This window comes from Sprattus sprattus, assembly GCF_963457725.1.
Source record: "Sprattus sprattus genome assembly, chromosome: 16".
Taxonomy (NCBI): Eukaryota; Metazoa; Chordata; class Actinopteri; order Clupeiformes; family Clupeidae; genus Sprattus; species Sprattus sprattus.
The window spans coordinates 23953339-23975236 of NC_137914.1; the positions used below are offsets into that span (position 1 = coordinate 23953339).

At 39.3% G+C, this 21898-nt stretch overlaps 1 protein-coding gene across 1 annotated transcript in view; it reads right to left on the minus strand.

The window, feature by feature from the left end:
* Nucleotides 1-3608: 3608 nt before the first annotated feature.
* The window catches only part of mlh3 (mutL homolog 3 (E. coli)), a 28290-nt gene continuing 10000 nt past the window's right edge, over nt 3609-21898 (minus strand). Inside the window, exons 7-12 of the mRNA XM_080853268.1 lie at nt 20042-20150; nt 18325-18484; nt 17935-17958; nt 17700-17778; nt 8760-8911; nt 3609-3851 (exon numbers count right to left, since the gene is read on the minus strand). Of these exons, the coding sequence (XP_080709394.1) occupies nt 3756-3851; nt 8760-8911; nt 17700-17778; nt 17935-17958; nt 18325-18484; nt 20042-20150 (620 nt within the window). The 3' untranslated portion in view covers nt 3609-3755. The remainder of the gene's footprint in view (nt 3852-8759; nt 8912-17699; nt 17779-17934; nt 17959-18324; nt 18485-20041; nt 20151-21898) is intronic.

Here is a 21898-nt window from a genome sequence, read left to right on the forward strand (position 1 = left end):
CCTTAAAAGATCTTTATTTGTAGACTTACTTTTGCGTTTTAAGGCATTATTTTGCAATGGTTATCATTTTAATGTTAATGTTTGCAACTGTTTATTATTTGTTAACATTGTTACTAATATATATACAGCCGCGGAAAAAATTAAGAGACCACTTCAAAATTATCAGTTTCTCTGGTTTTACTATTTATTGGTATGTGTTAAAGTAAAATGTACATTTTAGTTTTATTCTATAACCTACTGGCAACATTCCTACCAAATTTCAAATAAAAATATTGTCATTTAGATCATTTATTTGCAGAAAAATTACAATTGGTCAAAATAGCAAAAATGATGCAGTGTCTTCAGATCTCGAATAATGCAAAGAAAACAAGCTCATATTCATTTTTAAACTACACAATACTAATGCTTACACTTAGGAAGAGTTCAGATATCAATATTTGGTGGAATAACCTTGATTTAAAATCACAACTTTCATGTGTCTTGGCATGCTCTCCACCAGTCTTTCACATTGCCGTTGGGTGACTTTATGCTACTCCTGGCGCAAGAATTCAAGCAGCTCGGCTTCTTTTCATGGCTTGTGACCATCCATCTTCCTCTTGATCACATTTCAGAGGTTTTTTATGGGATTCAGGTCTCGAAAATTGGGCTGGCCATGACAGGGTCCTGATCTGGTGGTACTCCATCCACACCTTTACTGGCCTGGCTGTGTGGCATGGAGCATTGCCCTGCTGGAAAAAACACTTCTCAGAGTTGGGGAACATTGTCAGAGCAAAAGGAAGCAAGTTTTTCTTCCGGGACAACGTTGTACTTTGCCTGGCTAAGGTTTGTAAAAGACCATAAGGATTGAAAAAGCGGACTGGATGTTCTTCTAAGTTCGTCTTCTCTGATGAGTCCGATTTCACAGTAGGTGCAAGACTCTCTGGCTTGTAGGCCTCTCCAGGTCTCCGTCTAACCATCAGACGACCATGTGTTGGGCAAAGCTGAAAATTGGACTCATCAGAGAAGACGAACTAGAAGACCCTCCAGTCCGCTTTTTTCAATCCTTATGGTCTTTTACAAACCTCAGCCAGGCAAAGTACAACGTTGTCCCGGAAGAAAAACTTGCTTCCTTTAGCTCTGACAATGTTCCCCAACTCTGAGAAGTGTTTTTTCCAGCAGGGCAATGCTCCATGCCACACAGCCAGGCCAGTAAAGGTGTGGATGGAGTACCACCAGATCAGGACCCTGTCATGGCCAGCCCAATTTCGAGACCTGAATCCCATAAAAAACCTCTGAAATGTGATCAAGAGGAAGATGGATGGTCACAAGCCATGAAAAGAAGCCGAGCTGCTTGAATTCTTGCGCCAGGAGTAGCATAAAGTCACCCAACGGCAATGTGAAAGACTGGTGGAGAGCATGCCAAGACACATGAAAGTTGTGATTTTAAATCAAGGTTATTCCACCAAATATTGATTTCTGAACTCTTCCTAAGTGTAAGCATTAGTATTGTGTAGTTTAAAAATGAATATGAGCTTGTTTTCTTTGCATTATTCGAGATCTGAAGACACTGCATCTTTTTTGCTATTTTGACCAATTGTCATTTTTCTGCAAATAAATGATCTAAATGACAATATTTTTATTTGAAATTTGGTAGGAATGTTGCCAGTAGGTTATAGAATAAAACAAAACAGTACATTTTACTTTAACACATACCAATAAATAGTAAAACCAGAGAAACTGATAATTTTGAAGTGGTCTCTTAATTTTTTCCGCGGCTGTATATATATTTGTGTGTGTGTGTACAGTATACTGTATGCCCCATAGGGCACCATTATGGTAGGCATGCAGTGGCTGATATACTTTAAAATAAACCTTTATTATTTAAAGCCCATACATGATGATGTCTGGCACACTTATTTATTTATTTGTTTAAGAAAAGAAAAAAAACGTGTGTGTGTGTGTGAGGGGGGGGGGGCGCCAAAATTGTTGCTGCATACCCCCCTGGCATTGGGCAGTTGCACCCCTGCATGAAATAATGCAACAAGCTGTAGATGAACAATCAACTGTGAGGTTGACCTATGCTAGAAGTTGGCTAGAAGTCTCTCTCTCTCCCTACCGATCCCCTGCCTCTCTCTCTCTCTCTCCACCGATCACCTGTCTCTCTCTCTCTCTCTCCCTCCACCGATCCCCTGTCTCTCTCTCCCTTCACCGATCCCGTTACTCTCACCCCAGTGTGCTGGTGTACGGCCCTCAGAAAGCAGTGTGCTGGTGTACGGCCCTTAGGGACACGTTTCTAACCCAGCTCCCACGGCCCTCTCTTCCTCCCGTCCCTGCTGAGACCTGCATGTGATTGCTAACCATCATTAATGAATCCACATTCAAAACAAACTCCCCTAAATGTGGTGAATAACACGGTTTTAGGAAAAGTCAATGAGTAAAACTGCATATGGGGATCAAACATAGTTCTAGTATTTTAAAAGCAAGGTAAAAATCAGCAAGTTGCAGCCAGCTAGTTAGCTGATAAACCCAGGTTTACCGCACAGTTAAAACAATAACCCTTACTTGCGTAAGATGTTTCACTGTAGATGTCAAGGCTCCCATGTTGGCTGGGAAATGTATGTATTTGACCCTTCTATTGAGATCGCTAGTAACGTTTCTTGTCTATATTCCCGAAGTCCACCAATCCGAAACTATACTTTTAAAGTCCATTTCACCAGGTTGCCTGCATCAAATTCCAACATCTAATATACCAGAAAGGATGCCAAGAGCATGCTCTACATCTACAACATGGGATCATCCATTTCTATCAACAGTAAAAGCTGTTCACATGTAAAGGTTTTTATAAACACATCTTAATTCTGTGCTCAATAGTACTATTTTTCACATCATCCAATATCATTTTCCAGGACAACTGTTTCAATTTCCATGTAAGTGTTCACTTTTGCCCAGTTTCCATGACTTTTCCAAACCTGGAAAATGAAAAAATTAATTCCATGTTTTCCATGTTTTCCAGGTACCGTGGGAACCCTGCTGGAGGCACTGTAACAATCTCAAGGCCTGGAGGCACTGTAACGATCTGGAGGCACTGTAACGATCTCAAGGTCTGGAGGCACTGTAACGATCTGGAGGCCAGGAGGCACTGTAACGATCTGCTGGAGGAAATCAGGTCGGCTGGGTCAGTGCCCTCCCTGGACCCTTCCTAAAACACTTTTACAGAGCCTTTCCTTTGAATGGTCTTTTATTTCCTTTAAAATATGTTTTTAGTCAGTATTGGTTTTGTATACCTGATTGTTTTTATCTGTTTGAAAACTTGATTTTATGACTGTTTTATTTTGCTGCCTATGTTAAGCACTTTGTAACATGTATTTTGAAGTGCTCTATAAAGATTGTATTATTATAAATATAATGGTCATACAATATAGTGAAAATCTTGGTGTACTCTTGGAGTACCAAGTAAATAGAATAGGTGAATGATGGAATAGAATGGGTGAATGACTGATCATATTAGCAAAGGGTAGTTAGGCTGGATATCTGAATGTGTTGATTCAATGTAGGCAATTGTTTTATGTCTGAACACAATCAATTATGATTATGCAATACCAAGTATGTCAAAGAAAAATAAAATAAAGGAACAAAGACAACTGGTTTATTTCTGAAACAATGTTTCAGTCAGGAAAAATATTTCCACCGTTGTAGATAGTGTACATATTGAGTAATAATAAATAAAGATAAATACAGTTCATATAATAAAAGCTGTACTTTCAGCATGACAAAAGCTATAATTTCTTTTTTGTACTTGTATGTTCCTTCCCATAAAGTAGCCAGGCGTTGGACATTCTTCTCAATTTCCGTAGATTGGGTTTTGAAGTGTCCTTAAAAAGATATATAAAAAAAATCACTTAAATGAATAATTCACAGAAATGACAACAACCTGACAAGGATCTATTGTAATGACTACAATTTCTGTTCGAGTCACCACACATCACTTGTAGGAATGTTTGCATATTATATGGTAGTACGTTTGGATAAGCAGCCCACACAAAACAGAGGAGAAAGGAACAAGGACTACAATTATTTTTAAATAATCACATGGGTCTGAATCATTTAATATTCAAGATTCAGACAGTTTCCATCTGTCAAATGATTAATCTATTTTTTATTTATTTATGAGTTTTTTTTTTTTAAAAGGGACAGTGTTCATTGATAAACATTTCCCAGAAAATGTAAATGCACCAGAATTAGCTTGGTTAGCTAGTTTTCATCTGTTGTCCCTTGGCATGGCATGACAGAGATATGGAAATAAAAGAAATAAATAATAATACAAAAAAAAGAGAAGCAACAGTTTGACAACACAGTGCAGTTTAAGAAAACAAATTGTAAAGACCAGACAGACAAGGTTTTTGACATAAAAATAAGTTACGGTGTAAGTAATGCAGTGGCCTAATTATGGTTGCAGGTTTGGTTATTTTTTAACCATTTCTTAAGTCTGTTTTTGAACACTGAAATACTGGCGCACTCCCTCACATCAGCAGGGAGGGTATTCCAGTAATTAGAGGCGCGTACTGAGAAGACTGTCTGTCCAAACGTACTGTGTCTATACTGTATAACACAGTCTCCCCTGGTGACTGCCCTAGTTGCCAAGCCATTGCCATCCTTTAGCTTTATAAACTCATTTAATGGTGGAGGTGCCAGCCCATGTATTATTTTAATGAGACAGGCATCTAAAAACTGTAAGAAACTGACAAATTTGAATAAGTTATACTTTGTTGTTATATGGCAGTGGTGATAGCTGATGGGTTTCTGGTCTAGAGTTTTTAAGGGTCTGCTTGTAAAGGGTATATTGATTTAAGAGTTGTTGTACTTGCTTGTGACCTAGTTGTGTAACAGTACGAGATGTGAGAGAAGATCATGGCTTGCATAAAAAGTTTGGCTGCCTCTGAAGGTAAGTACGGCCTTACATGTCTAAAATTAGCCAAGTTAAATTTAATGGTATTGGCCACCTTTTTGACATATTTTTTAAATGTTAAATTGCAATCTAAAAATATAGCTGCAAGCAGCGATGGCGGTTTCCTCCTCCAAACATTGCGAACCAGGGAAAAATGTAATTTTGTGACAATTTGTCACTGTATAGAAAAATCCATGCTGCAGACTTGCCAATGGGATATTAAATTTCATATCCAACATTTACAATGCTTTTGCCTGGAAGTTTAGACTGAGTGGAGGTTGTGTGTGTGCGCTTACCCTGTGTGTCTGTGAGAATGTATGTGTGTGACACCAAGCTGTGTGTCTGTGAGAATGTCTGTGCGTAAAATCAAGCCTGCGCGTGTGTGAAGACAGAGACTGAGTGTGTGAGACATGCGCGGAGGCGCAAAGTAGCAGAGAGAGAGACCTTCTACTGAAAATCACCCTAGAAATTAGCCAAGCATGCATGTTTCAAATATTCACCAAAAATGTACTTTTCATCTTACAGTCAACTTTTTTTCAGATTTGTGTACTAAACATTCTGAAGTGTCTTCACATGAACTCGTGATTAAATCAGAGTATCACTTTTTGACCTGTGGATGTGTAAAACGTTATTTTAGCTTCAACAATGTATCCAATTTGCTTTATATCAATCATCTTTGAAGATATGAAGTTGCCTTTGCACATGGGAACATGTTGTAGTGTCTTCCAGTGACATATCAAGTTTGGTGTTGATTTGTCAAAGATTTGCCAAGATATGACTTCACTTCCTGTTTGGAGACTTTTCTGCTGAATTTGAGTGGCTGTACCGGACAAACGGTTGTGAGGATCAAAATTCTAAATCGTAACTTTTGTGAGGCTAGGTCTGAAGATCATCTCTGGTGATTTTGAAGAAGATTTGCCAAAATGTGTAGGAGGAGTAGGCTTTCAAAGGTTTTTGATAAAACCGGAAATAGCGGAAAATCTATATAACCGGAAATTGACACCATGGGGTGGATTTAATTTGTCTTGATCCAGGGAATCCAATGGTACCTCATTTTTGAAAATCGGTCATACGGTTCAAAAGTTGGGTGTGTTACAAAAGTCCAACTTTGACCTGTTGGTGGCGCTAGAGTGGTGTCATGAGAGCCATGCAACTTGGTGTGAATGAAGAAGGGACTGTCCTTAATGAGTGTGCCAAATTTCACAAAAAGTTACCATATGGTTCTAGGGGCTGCCTTTGACTCCCATGGCAGGAGAATAATAATACCTACGATAACAATAGGTTACCTCCTACCGGAGGAAACCTAATGATCCCCAGGTATTTAAAATCAGATACAGCTGTGAGCTTTTCTCCTTCAATAAAGACATCAGGGGTGGTGTATTTGATGATTTCTTGGAGAAGAACATACAGACTGTTTTATTTGTGTTCAAGTGTAGGGATGACGTTTTTAGCCAGTTAGAGACATGGACCAATGCTGCGGTTAGTTTAGTGGCAGCCTGTTCTTTGGTTTTTGCATGTGTATAAAGAACATTGTCATCTGCATACATTTGCACATTAATAGATGGACCCACTGATGGTAAATCATTAATGTACATACTAAACAGGATCGGCCCCAATACTGACCCCTGCCTCCACTGTCAGACAGGACAGAGAACCCCTGGCTGTGTTTCTTGCTTCCCTCTGCTTCTGTTCATTCTGTTCATCTCACCTTGTCTCATTAGACAAGTCACCATGGAGGTTATGAAGGTCGTACCACAGCATAGTGTGTTGATGGACCAAACATCGACAGCCTATTTTGCAATATTTTCCAAGAATATTTTTGTTCATTCTGGTGCCTCAACTCAACAGCTAATACACCCCTCCCTTCAGCACTCTTTTAAAATATAAGCTTGTATCTTAACTGACAAGGAACGGAACATTACTTTGAATAGCCTTTCAAATGTTATGTTATGTATCGATCCAAATAATCCCAATGTGCCCAATGTGTGTGTGTGTGTGGGGGTGGGGGTGGGGGGTGAACTGCTTAACAAATAAAAAGAGATTGACGAGAGATGGCCAAAGAGCATGGGAATAAATTCTCTCACATATATAAATGTTGGTAGATGTCAAGAACATGCAAATTGACCGTATAATTGTGGAGCAATTGATCATTTACTGTAGGCATGCATTTGTAGGCGTGCTTGTCCCATAAATGGCTGGGGCTTAACAGGGATGTGGGGACCATAGGGTTTAATTTTCAGAAAAATCTAGAAATGTGGGAACATTGAGCTGTGGGAATATAGGGCTCTGGGAACATAGGCACGCTCCCCTATGATCAGGCAAAGGTGAATAGTTGTGGCGAGGCTTTCCACCCGATTGACAGGTAACATTAGTTTTGCTATGTTTCAGAGAGCCGGAATGTCAGTAATGTTTTGTCCCATTTGCTAATGTTTGTGATGGTTAATTTCAAATGGTTAGCTTGCAAGTAGGTACCTGTGTCACATCTCGTCCTCCCTGCATGTTACCTTGCTGCAACAACTATAGCTCACAGCCTAGCTAATGCTACAGTACTTGCGGTGTTCTACATCATGGTATTTGTCCATACACCGTTTGCAAACGGGTTTATAGCCACAAGTACCTAAAAACACAAGTTTGCTAGCAGAGTGGGACTATTTGGATTGATGCATGATTCGAAATTCTTTGCTAGTTAATGTTACCTTCCTTGCTAGCTTAGCTACATGCGTAAGGATTCTCTCTCTTCGGTCACAGTAGTTTTGTAAAACAAATCTGAACAACTTACTCCTGCTAGTTTTTACTCCAGACACTCTGGACTCCACTACATGGACGTGCACAGGAGGGGGCTAAGGTTGTTCGGGCAACTGCCGTTTGCCCTCCTCGACTGAAGTTGCCCCTCCGAAGGAAATATATGTATTTTTAAAATAGTATTGTGGCTGCAGAACTTCATGCATGCCTCGATAAAATAATCGCGGTAGTGAGAGTTTAAAATTATATAGGCAAAATGTGCGATCAGGGGACGGGGCGTGATATCAGTGGTTAGTGAGAGTTTAAAATGATATTGGCAAAATTTTAGATCAGGGGACGGGAGTGTGGCAGCAGTGGTAAGTGCCAGTTTAAAATTATATTGGCACAATTTGCGATCAGGGACGTGGCATCAGTGGTTAGTGAGAGTTTAAAACTATATTGGCAAAATGTGCGATCAGGGGACGGGGCGTGATATCAGTGGTTAGTGAGAGTTTAAAATGATATTGGCAAAATTTTAGATCAGGGGACGGGAGTGTGGCAGCAGTGGTAAGTGCCAGTTTAAAATTATATTGGCAACATTTGCATTCAGGGGACGGGATGTGGCAGCGGCGGTGACAAAAATTAACGTGTTGCCCCTTTTTCCAGGGCAGAGCAACTGCCCTTCAAAATTCGTGTGCACGTCCCTGCTCCACTATATTTCTCTCTTGGTCAGCTAGCCGAGTTGTTAGTGTTAGTTAGTGTATGCGTGTCCATACATTTGGGGGTCAGAGCATCTGAAGGAGCACTGAAGGGAGGGGTGTATTTGTCTGGTTGTTGTTCATTAACAATCCATCTCCAGAACCACTCACTTCCCCTTCGAGGTTCATGTCAATGTCATTATCATGTTTGCATCATGCTTGTCAGGAAGATACATTCAAATTTTCAAACTGTGTTTTTCTATTGTGACTTAGATGATCATATGACATTTCACAATTTAAGCAAAACTCCATGAGTTCCAAGCATTTCACAAACCGTCTCCTATAAGGGTTTTTAATGTGGATTTCTAATCAACACATTGACCACCACTGACGAGGCGCAACCCTACATTATTTACCTGTTGCTCATTGTCCAGGTGCTGGAGGTCCACGATGGGGGCGATGGAGGGGCGGCCATGGGCACACTGGAATGGCAGCTGGCAGGTAGACAGGGACCTCACCAGACTATGACATTCTTCCTGGCTTAGGCTATGGTTGAACTTGATTGCTCCTGTGAAGTGTACATCAGTTCAACACACACACACACACACACACACACACACACATTTGCCTTTTAGGATTTACCACTGCTTACCTGATTATAGATTATTACTATAAAAGTGTACAGTGTAAGTTCAGTACTCGTAAGTGTAAGTATGTCATACGGACTCACCATGACAGGCCTAAGATGTAACTATGTTCAGTGTAAGTATGTCATCACAATGTCATGATCGGCAGATACTGGTAAAAAACCCAAAAGCACCGATCAAAAAAGCTGATCACGTGATGTAAATTAGTTGCGCGACTTGTTTCACCTGCATGCAAACTGGGACTCAGCAGCAGAGCAGAGCTTGGCAGTGGCAAGCAGTATGAGTTCTCCCGTCTGGATGTTTTAGTTAGTTAATTTAATTTCTACAAATGGTGCATATAAAATACAGGGATACTTTTAACTGATTGAATCCCAAAAGGATCTGTATGAAGGTTATGAAATAGGTTCCAATCGCCACAGACTCCGGTAAGAACAGATAATGTCAAAGTTCCAATGATGAAATAAGAACGGTATTTATTTTCTCGCAAGACATGAATTGGTATGTTGAATATGAATGACTGATGGCCGTGGTTTCTACAAAAATGACAATTAACAAGATATGAACAATTATATACAACAAATATTTACACGCATGAAGAATATTACGGCCAGTGTTGTGTCTGAACGCGTTCGTTGAACGAATCTGTATCTGACTTCCAGGCGAAAAACACACCGTTAACAATCCAGTATCCAGGGTTTCCTCTACTGTCTATGCCTGGCAAGTGTTAGAGCGCCAAAGTTGAGTAGAGGCAGAGAGCGGTATTGCAGACAGATAGAGATTTCAATCTGGCAACGGCAGCCACCAGTGTTTCAGCGTTACACTAATAAAATAATTGCTGTCTGTGGTTCTATATGGGCTGTGGAAATTCTTTAGAAAATTATAGCTCGCAACATATTGAAGAAAAGAAATGACGCACACTGGCGCGTGCTGATGATGTCATTGTCAGTTCTGTCAATCATCTACCAAGTATGTATTCATCTGTCTCTCCACGTTTTTGATGAACATGACTCCGTCTCTCTCCCTCTCGCTCTCTCTCTCTCTCTATTTCTATCTTTTTATTTATTTTTGGCTTGGGAAGCTTGGTTAACTCTGGGCTATTCACCCTCATCTTTGGGCCTATGGGTTTAAGGCTATTTGTGGTGGCATTGGGTTACTTTTGTTTTTTCCGTTACCTGCTCTTCCTGTCTATATGTTTGTTTATGTTCATTGTTTGCTTGTCTTGTCTATATACAGTGGTGGCCAAAATTATTAGAACACTAGACATATTTAAGAGTTTTCAGTTGTTTTTGTTGAATTGGCCATTAAAATACCCTAAAAACTAATGAAATATCTACAAAGTCATCATTATGCTCTATAAACCATAGAATAGAGCCATCATAATGAGATTTAGGTCATTTTCCGTACAAAAACAAGCTAGGCCTATTTCACTGTCAATTTCACACAATCATGTTCCTGCACAGAAGAAGCCAAATTACTTGTGTAATCATTGTCAGGTGTTATTGTGGTTAAATGGATGGTGTTGCAAGAGTCTTAGGACACAGCTCGGCGATTCTTTTGAATGTACAAGGCCTATCCTGCTCATTAAGTGATTGGTAACATCAGGGTTTTATCACTGAGGCCACACCACCAAATGGTATAGATCCAAAGCCTCTAGAAGCAGTCTTGAAGCACATGATGCTCTTTGAACATGGCTAAGGTGAAGAAGGAGCTAACAAATGAGCAACGGGTTTGAGTAAAGGCTTTTTTTTATGCTGGCTGGAGATACTGCCGCATAGCCAAGGACTTGAGATGCAGTCCAAGCACTGTAAAGTACACCTTAGACTACCATGGCACCAGAACCGAAAGGGGAGAGGTTTCAAAAAGAAACTCTCAGACACACAAGTGAAGCATCTCAAAATTCTCAGTCTTCAGGACCGAAGAAAGACTTTACAAGAACTGTGTGACGAGATCAACATCACAATAAGTAATGGTGCAACAGTGTCTTCAAGAACTGTCCGTCGGACACTGGGAGAAGAAGGACTTTTTGGCAGAATAGCAGCAAAGAAATATTACTGAAAGAGAACAATTGAGTGTAACGCCTGGAATTTGCAAAAGAACACAAGAAATGGACAAAGAAAGATTGGTTTAAGTGTTGTGTACTGATGAGTCCAGGTTTGAATAGTTTGGCAACAAGCAAAGCGTGTATGTTCCACGAAGTGAGGGGGAGGGATATAAAAATGAGTGTCTCTTGCCAACAGTTAAACAAGGAGGGGGTAGTATTATAGTGTGGGGTGCAATTTAAGCCTCAGGAACAGGTGACAGGTGGCTAAATTGATGGCATCATGGATACAAAAGTATACCACAACATTCTGGTGAGGCACGGATTTCCTTCTTGGAGACATCTTATTGAGCCTGGATTTATTTTCCAAGAGGACAATGACCCTAAACATTATTTTAACTATTGCCGGATCTACTGGCGACAAGGAATCTGCTGGAACACTGAAAATTATGGACCGGCCCTCTCAAAGTCCGGACTTCAAACCCAGCAAGCAAATTCGTGGCAAGTTAGAAAATATATTCAACAGATCTATTGTAAATTCCAAGGAAAGCCTTTGGCTTGAGTTGCAGAAGGCATGGGATAACATTTGTGTTGAAGTTCTCAAGAAATATATGACTCTATGCCAGAGAGATGTGCTGCTGTAATTGCTGCAAAAGGTGGGCGTACCACATATTAAAGTTAAAAGTGGATAAAAACAGTAGGACTCACTTCATCTGATATTTGTTGTGCTCAGAACAGCCATCTGCATGTTTCATGAACATTATGAAATTAAATCATGTTTTGGAGGCAAAAAAAAGGTAATTATTCTCAGATCTGTCAGGTGTTCTAATAATTTTGGCCACCACTGTATGTATTCGTCATTTATGTGTTTAACACTTTATATTTTGTGATCTTTGCTTATGGTTACGTCGTGACAGTCCTCTATGATTTTGTGACAGTACTCTTAAACATATACCAATATGGACAGTGTAAAAGGTCTTAAAATAATACATATAAATATCAGGAGCCTCAAACATAAAATTGATTTATTGAGGCCATGGGTTGAACAACACATACCGAATATAATTACAATATCAGAAACCTGGCTCAACGACAAAATATCGAACAATGAAATCAATGTCTCATCCAATCTTGCCTCCGAGCTGGTTGTGCCCACAGTTGAGCCGGTCCACTTTGAAGGTATTTTTGTGAAAATCATCCTACATGAGAGCAAATACTTAACTATTAGAAACATTTATAGACCCCCTTCAGCTCCTGCTGAATCCTTCAAGTGTATTATATCTACTATTAACTCCATCAAGGACAAAAATGAGCTGGCACTTCTTGGATATTTTAATAAGGACTGGGCAGACAGATCTTCTTATACAGCTAAAAAATATTATTAGGAATCTGAACCTGACACAGCTAATTGGTGAGCCCACTCGGGTCACACCTACAAGTCAATCTTTGCTTGACTGGATTTTGGTCTCACATCCGAACAGATTAAATCAGGGATAATGTCCGACTGCTTCAGTGACCATTGTACCATCTTTTGCATCTGGAAAATAAAGTTACCTAAGCTCCCTCCGAGACTAATCCAAATTAGACAATACAAGAAAATCAATGTTGATGCGTTCATTAACGATCTAATTTACTAAACTGGAAAATGTACTAAAATTAAATAAACTGGGACCGGCACCAAATCATATCAAATGTTCACGATGCATGGGCATTCTTACACTCAGAACTCACAAAAATTATAGATAAACATGCCCCTTTCAAAACTATTTAAGTTAAGGGCAGCCATCTCTCATGGATCTCAGCTGATCTCATTAGCACCTTCAAGCAGAGCGACAAAGCCTGGGCTGTGTATCGCAGGACAAGAGATCCTGCTGACTGGGAGAAATACAGACTGCTGAGAAATAAAAGCAAAATCTTGACCAGAAACTATATATCAAATTATTACAATGAATCACTTACCAATGATTATAAAAATACTAAATAATTTTGGGGAAAAAAATAAAACATTAACCAACGCACCAGATAAAACCGCTCATCATACTCAGTTAAAAGTCAACAACACAATTTTACATAATCCTCTTCTTGTAGCTCAAGCTTTCAATCAACATTTGTCCTCAGTCTGTACTCCCACATCTGATCCCTATGTCATTAACAATACACCACCATGCCACAGTATGGAGTTTATTTTGTGCCAATAAGTTTAAAGAAGACCTTTATAAAAAGTTAAAAAAAAAAAATAATAATAATAATAATAATAATTAAAAAAAAAAAACAGATTGCAATGGAAAAGAAAGTGAAATGGTGTGAAACATCTGCCTTTGCCTCTCTCCTTTTGCCTTTACCTGCCTCTCATTTTTGGTTGTTGTTGTCGTTTCATTTGATTACCTCTCCAGCTTTCATTTGCGCTCCGATTCTTTGTTTACGGTTTTGACACAAACGTGCCTTGTGGGTGGGCTTTCGAGGGGGGCATTCACTTATTGGCACAAAATTAACTCCATACCATACCACAGCACATTCTCCTTCAGGAGAATTACACCGGTTGAAGTCCTGAATACAATTAATGACCTCAAAGTATGCAGTGGTCCCGGCTTAGATGGCGTAGAAGCCAAATTTCTTAAACTTGCTCAACACATTCTCATGTACCCTCTCTGTGACCTTTTTAATTTATCACTATCAACCCATGACATATCCTCCATATGGAAATGGTCACGCATCACTCCACTCTACAAAGCAGGTAATCAACTTGACCCCAATAACTACAGACCAATTTCAATCATTTGCTCAATAGCTAAAGTTTTCGAAAAATTTGTATACAACCAACTGTCTAATTATCTGTCCAGACACAATATCCTGTCACCTGCTCAATCTGGTTTTCGTACAAATCACTCCACAACTACCGCTTTACTGAAACTCACCAATGCCATATACTCTCCATCTGCTAATCGTAAACTGACGGGTGCAATCTTTATTGACCTTACCAAGGCTTTTGACCTTGTCGACCACTACCTTCTACTGGATAAATTATATTCCATTGGTATTTCACTAAACGGTTAACTCTGGTTTAATTCATATCTGCACAATAGAAAACACTGTGTTGTCCTTCAGGGCACAATATCCGACCTTGCAGTTCAGGAACGTGGTGTGCCACAAGGCTCAACACTAGGACCACTTTTGTTTTCTATACTTATTAATGATCTTCCTTCCATTTTCTCTGGTTGCAACGTTCAACTCTATGCTGATGACACAGTCATATACACGTCACAAACTAACCTACTACAAACTCAGTCAACATTGCAATTTAACCTCAATTATCTCGAATCATGGCTCAGAGAAAATAAATTACTTATCAACAAAACTTAAACAAATACAATGCTCTTCGGGACCAATCAGAATATCAAAGCACAAACTAACAGTCAATCCTTCAATATTTCTTGCCTCGATGGTACACTACTGCATAGAGTTGAACAAACAAAATATCTTGGTCTCTGGCTTGATTCAACTTTATCATTCAAATGTCATATAGATAACATAGCCCGGAAAATCAACTTCAGCACTGGTGTTCTCTACCGAAATAGAAACTGTTTTACATTTACAGTAAGAAAGAGACTAGTTCAACAACTCATGCTACCAATACTTGATTATGCAGATGTAATTTATCAGACCGCCCCTAAAACACACTTTCTTCCTCTCAATTCAGTTTACAATCGACTATGCAGATTTGTCCTTGACTGTCCATATCAGGGTGGGAAATTTACATATTTTTTAGGGGGCAATTTTTGCCCCCACTTACTGAAATCCAGGGGCATTTCACAAAAAATTGGGGGCACTTTTAGAAACTTGTGAAAAACGTTTAACCTTTGTTCAAAATAATAAACACACTTATTTAGGCTTAAAGCAGCAATACGGAATTCTGTTCCAAAACTAGTACGCTAACTACCTAAAAGGCATGCAAAAACCTTGCAAACACCACCAACAGCCCAGCTGACACTAATAGAAGCTTGCCAACACACTAACTGGTGTCTTTTTGCAGTATACCTGGCATGTCATGCATGTGAAAGCTTTTCTTCCATTTTTGCAGGGTGTTCCAGCCCGTTACACAGAACTACATAGGGCATATCTTGGATGGCTAGTGGGAAAGACACAGGTCTTGATCTGTCCTTCACATGACCATATGCGATCAAAATTAATTAGAGGATGGTACCAAAACCAGTTGCCTATAGAACCATACCTCAAAAAGTGTCAAATTGTTGCATAGTGTTACTTTAAAGTATATGAACAATTGTCATCAAATGGCAATAATAAGACTATTAAGCTTTAGTCTACAAATTAAAAGTGTTTTCTTAGATTTTTTTTGAAAAAAAACCAAACAGACAATCTAAATTAGACAATCATATTCACGTTTATTCTTATTTCTTTGTGGTTATGAGTTGTTATTACTTACTACATTTCATTATTCAACTATTAACAATCGTTTTTTTCTTTCTTTTATTTTATTATATTTATGGATTTTTGTGTTACCTTTAATCATGTTGTACCTACCATAGTAGGCCTACAGGAAATACAGTTAAGACTAGTAAGCTAGCTTGCAAGCAAGCATTTGTAGTTAACGCTGAAACGCACTATCAAAGATAGCTAACGTTAGCTAACTAACGTTAAACTAGCTTAACCGAACTAAATAATTTCTAAAAGTATTATTACCAGTTATCATTCACCGTAGGCGATGGCGTGATGCTTGGCGCCTGGTGACGAAAGGCCATGTATTTCTGTATGTTTTCGCTCCCTTTGATGAAGTCAGCAGAAGAGTTTGCCTGTGCTGGATTTACAACGACTTGGGCAACTCGTTGTCTACAAGTCCGACATGCCTTAGAAAAAAAAATCAGGTCTTTTTCTCGTCGTCATCCTCCACCCCAGGCCAATCTAACTTTAATTTTTTGACAGTCGCTGGGTGTGTGAATCTTTTAAAAATCGATGGTGACAGAGACTGCGCTGATCGTCATTTCTCCTCACTCTCGCAGTCACAGGTCTGATTAGGAAGCAAATATGTTTAGTTAGAACGTTCGGTTCTTCACGCAACAATGAGTCAAGGCGAAAATCAAAACATTTAATGGCAACTGACCGGCTACGATGTTTGACACGTTCATCAAATTATTATTACACAAAATTATGGGGGCATTTTTTGCCCCTCTCCTAGTAATTTTAGGGGCAAAACTATATTTTTTAGGGGCAGTTTTGCCCTTTGCCCTCGTTAATTTCCGACGCTGGTCCATATATGACCCACCACTGTACCCTATATGAAACTCTCAATCAACCATCTCCTACCTCAAGAAGACACCAGCACTGGCTACAGTTCATATTCAAATGCATTTACTTTAATTATCCACAGTACTTAAAACAACTTTTGGTACCACACACATCTTCACATCAACTCAGGCATTGTTCACAAATCTACTTCAGTACACCTACATCAGCTGGCAAAAAAGCATTTATAGCTAAAGCTCCCTGTGACTGGAACAATCTACCTATCCATATTCGCTCCATAACATCTTTCAACCTGTTTAAAACTACGCTATCCTCCCATCTAGAGACTACCTGTTCATGTTTTTAATAACCATAATTTTAACAGATCTATGATGCAATGATATATGTGCTATGTCCATGTGTTTTGTTTTGTTTTGCTGAATTGTATGAAAAAATGTCCATATTGTAGTTTATAGTTTAAGGACCTCCTTGAAAACGAGATGATTCATCTCAAGGGATTGTTCCTAATGAAGAATTTCCAACAAGTTTATTTTAAAATGTGTGAACTATGAACTGAACCAGTTCATTTTAAAGAAAGTGAACTTTCCCAACACTGATCAGGCTATAACATGAAGGAGGATCTGTCCCTGTAACTCCATGCTGCTTTACGGTGAACATTCCATTCACCCGTTATCAACGGTAACCATTTGAAATAGAGGAATAAATATGTGATGTAAACAATAATAATAATGAAACAGTGAATGATTAAAACTATGTTCAGTGTAAGTATGTCATCACCATGACAGGCCTGAGATGTAACTATGTTCAGTGTAAGTATGTCATCACCATGACAGGCCTGCGATGTAACTATGTTCAGTGTAAGTATGTCATCACCATGACAGGCCTGAGATGTAACTATGTTCAGTGTAAGTATGTCATCACCATGACAGGCCTGCGATGTAACTATGTTCAGTGTAAGTATGTCATCACCATGACAGGCCTGAGATGTAACTATGTTCAGTGTAAGTATGTCATCACCATGACAGGCCTGAGATGTAACTATGTTCAGTGTAAGTATGTCATCACCATGACAGGCCTGCGATGTAACTATGTTCAGTGTAAGTATGTCATCACCATGACAGGCCTGAGATGTAACTATGTTCAGTGTAAGTATGTCATCACCATGACAGGCCTGCGATGTAACTATGTTCAGTGTAAGTATGTCATCACCATGACAGGCCTGAGATGTAACTATGTTCAGTGTAAGTATGTCATCACCATGACAGGCCTGAGATGTAACTATGTTCAGTGTAAGTATGTCATCACCATGACAGGCCTGAGATGTAACTATGTTCAGTGTAAGTATGTTATACGGACTCATGACAGGCCTGAGATGTAACTATGTTCAGTGTTACTATGTCACACGGACTCACCATGACAGGCCTGAGATGCTAGTACATTATGTACTGTCAGTGGTAGGGTGGTCTGCAGTCTTCTGGAGGAGTGCAACAGCTAGTGGATGACACCATATCTTAGCCCAAACAACTATACAGACAGCCATAGAATCATCACCACATGGCATCTTAATGGAGACTAATGTAGATTGTGAGTCCATGATTTAAAAATAAAGTGTATTAGGATGATCTAATAATAAAGGAGATGGCTCACCTGAATCTGCTCTCGAAGATACTCCTTATTGTGCAGGAGTCGAGGAGGAGAAAAAGGAGAGAACCAAACAGCTTTTGAAGGAGTTCTCTGCATTTCAAACATGCCCCCCTGGCAAAAAGCATAGAACTCCTCTCTTATGGACAAAAGTTACTACTAGCGTTCAAATAATAAACAATAAAAGGTAACTGATGAGTGATGGAAAATCGATATAGTATCAATTCTTTGTAGCAGTAACATTAGCCTATTGACCTTTTACCATTACCCCATTACCCTGAACAGAATCATCTGTTCTCAGCATGGATTGCTTGCTTCAGTCTAGAAGAACAGCCCCCTTTGAACCCACAATTTCTTTTAGAATTAATTTACTGCAAAACAAACGAGAATATATACCTCTACCAGAGATTTGACCACAGATGGTCTGCCACGCCGTAGGTTGGTGTTCTCCTTCTCCAGGAAACATGCAGGAATTTTCCGTAACAGCACACACAACTTGTCACTCTGAGGGAACTCCACGTCCAGTCCCAGACAACTGAGAAGATGCTGGCAGGACCTTTAAGCACCAGGAGCATCACATTCATAAAACACTCTTACCAAAGAACCTGAAGCATCACATTCATAAAACACTCTTACCAAAGGACCTGAAGAACCAGGAGCATCACATTCATAAAACACTCTTACCAAATACCTGCCTAAAAAAATATTTTTTATATATTTTTACACTGACTGACAATAATTCCAGAAAATGATGATGATGCCACTCCATCAACACATATCAGTTAGGCTGACTTGACAAGTTGTCATGTCTTGACCAAAAGACACCAACAGTTTGTAGCCCAAATGCATTTTTGCTTATTTCAGCAACCCCTAGAAATTATGGTAAAAACAATTTTTTTTATCTTCATGACAATGAGGTCCAGAGTCGAGGTACCAAGTTTGGTTTTGATAACTCAAAGCTATGTCCTCAATTCCTCTTTGATAGCTTCCTCTTGATTGCTCCGCTGCTTTTGATTGGCTGTGACAGTTGAATCCTTTTAAAAATCCATGTGATAACTTTTGTGAAGCTTGCGTGAAGATCATCTGTGCTGATTTTGGTGATGATTGGGAAAAAAAATGTTAGCCGAGACATTTTCTTTAAACTTTGTCGGCTACAATAATTATTCATGTGTTTGGTTAGGGTTATACAGAGCAACTTGCCTTGTCAACCTAATTGATGTAGCCGCTACATCAATTAGGTTGACAAGGCAAGTTGCTCTGTATAACCCTAACCAAACACATGAATAATTATTCTACATCAAACACATCTATTAGCTATTAGCTTTCCCTTATTGTAGTGCACCTGAGAGGTCAATGAACTTTTGGGGGGTCCCGAGTCCATGCAACACGTTTGGTTTGGGCAAGTCCAGGCGTTGCTGAAATATGACCTCACTTCCTTTATGGCCACTTGCTGCTGATTTCGATTCAGGCGAAACTTTCGAAATCGTAAATCTATGTGAATATATTTGTGAGGATTGGTCTAAAGACCATTTTTGCCAATTTTGGTGAAGATTGGAAAATGAATTGTGGCCTGTGAAAAACTTTTCAAACCTCTCCATAAAGTCCAAAATGGTGGAAATTGATGTCATGGACCAGGCACACAGTTCAAAAGTTGTGTGTAAAAGCAGTGACAGCTTTTTTGCATGCAAAAACAGGAGGTGTCACCTTTACCTAAACCTTCAGGGGTAAGTCCAAAATACAAAAAGACACTATTGGCACTAAATGGTGTTTCAGTTGCATCCCTTACTTAGAAACTCCAGTTATTCACTTGTGATTAAGACAGTATCTTTCCTGAACCTGGATTCTAAAACATTAAGACGTGGAATGATAGAATCGTTCAATTTTTTCCGTTGGTTTGGACTTTCCACCAGTTTCCCAGACTAAGGTTGCAGCTTCCCAGACTAAGGTGCCAGTGTTTTAGCAATAAGAGGCTCTGTAAATCCCAATGTTAGGGCCGACACGCCCATCGTTTTTAGCTTTTAGCCTTAACATCTTTCTGAATACAGACTCAGGCCAAGGGGATGTGTGCATGGGAGAAGATTTAGCCTATAGCACATATTGGAGTAGCACTCACCTCAGGAGTCTGAGGTCTTCCTGCGTGATGCCCACTTCCAGGGGTGGTGACACAACAGAAGAACACAGCTTCCTTTGGTCCATCTGCTGTGGATCGTCCTCATACGACTCTGCATGGGAGAACAGACATCCACATCAGGGAGGGGATTCCAGAGAGCTACAGTTGAGTCCATTACACCTTGGCTGAAACTCAGTTTTTCACAATTCTGAACATTTTATTTGAACATATATCCCCTCAGTTACTCTAACAGATAATGCAAAATTCTAGAATAATAGACTTTTCCTTTTAGCTTTTATTTACCACATTCTCATATAGTCAAAAGTGTACATACTTATATTAAGTGCCACTGAATAAAACGCTTGGGGTAGCCTTCCACAAGCTTCACACAGCTCTACAGAAATGTTGGTCCCTTCCACAGGTTCCTTGCACGAACCCACTAGCCTGGATACCAGACCGAACCCAGCCCACAACATTTTTGGTCCGGAAGTCCGGTCTGGCTGGGCTCCGTTGGGAAAAATTATCACTGATCCAAAACGGATATAGACAATCAAATTGTCAGGGGGGGCTTTATACGATGATGGACAGATGGCTTGAGTTGAATTAACGGTAGATTCGAAATCTTACCAAGATGGCGGCAGCTGAATTAAGCTATCTACACGACTTTTTTATGTCTACATTGACTCGGTTAGTTGTATATGTGCAACACGAATGTTGCAGAGTATTGTAGGTCTTAACTGAAGCCCTGTAACCATTATTGTTAGGTTATTGCTAACACTTAGACCAAAAATCCATTGAAACACATAGTAGCCAGCTAGCCTCGTATGGAATCAGATCAATGCCATAAATATTTTGTAATCTGTAATATAGATTTTGTATCTGTAATATAGATTTAGTATCTGTGAAACCATCTACACTATCAAAACCTATCTACTAGGGCTGGGCAAGTTAACGCGTTAATCTTGCGTTAATTCATCAATTATTTAACGCCGACAATTATTTTATCGCGCATTAACGCAGGTTTTATTATTTTGCTCAAAGGCTTTTATTTTGTAAAAGTCTGCCGCAAAACCGGAAACGGATAAACCATAGATATATATATACAGATGTCTCGTCACGTTGCCGGCCATCGGAGTTGAACGTCCGCACTTGGCGGCCATCTTGCCACAGTCAGCTCGCTCACGTAACATTGTGTTAGTAGTGGTACATGTACTTTTTAAATAACGATAACTTGCTCAATTTTCAACCGATTTTAAAGCGGTTTGGTTTGCTATAAACGTCAGGAATGTAGTTGACACTCTTCACTTATGAACAATTATAATTATTACCATGGGTTTTCATCTGAAAATATTAACAACATTAAACAGAACAGATAGGTGCAATGAATACACACATGCATAAGGTAGGCTATTTATGTAATTTATGTTAAATCATAATACTCAGCATACAGAATGGCAACATGAGATATATGTATTCTTTTAAAATAGGAATATTACTAATATAATAAAATAATTTGAATTATTACATGTTTAGTTTAAACAAGTAATAATTATCTTGTAGTAACTGCTACTAGATACAAATGCTGATGTTAAGTGTTTGCACAACAAATGCAATGGCACTTTAGTTCATATGGCAGTACATTTAAAACAACAGTGTCAAGTTCTAGGAATTGACTAACTGCACTGAAAGTGTTTTCTGGTTTCTCACTCTAACAGGGACATTTGGTACTGAATATAGACTGGTTACGCTGCTCCCTGATGAAAGTAAAATGTTTCTGTTGTTACCTCAGAAGTTGCCTGGATTTTGTGGCCAGTTTTTTTTCTTTTTCATAACGAACAGGATAACATTAATGTGCACTGT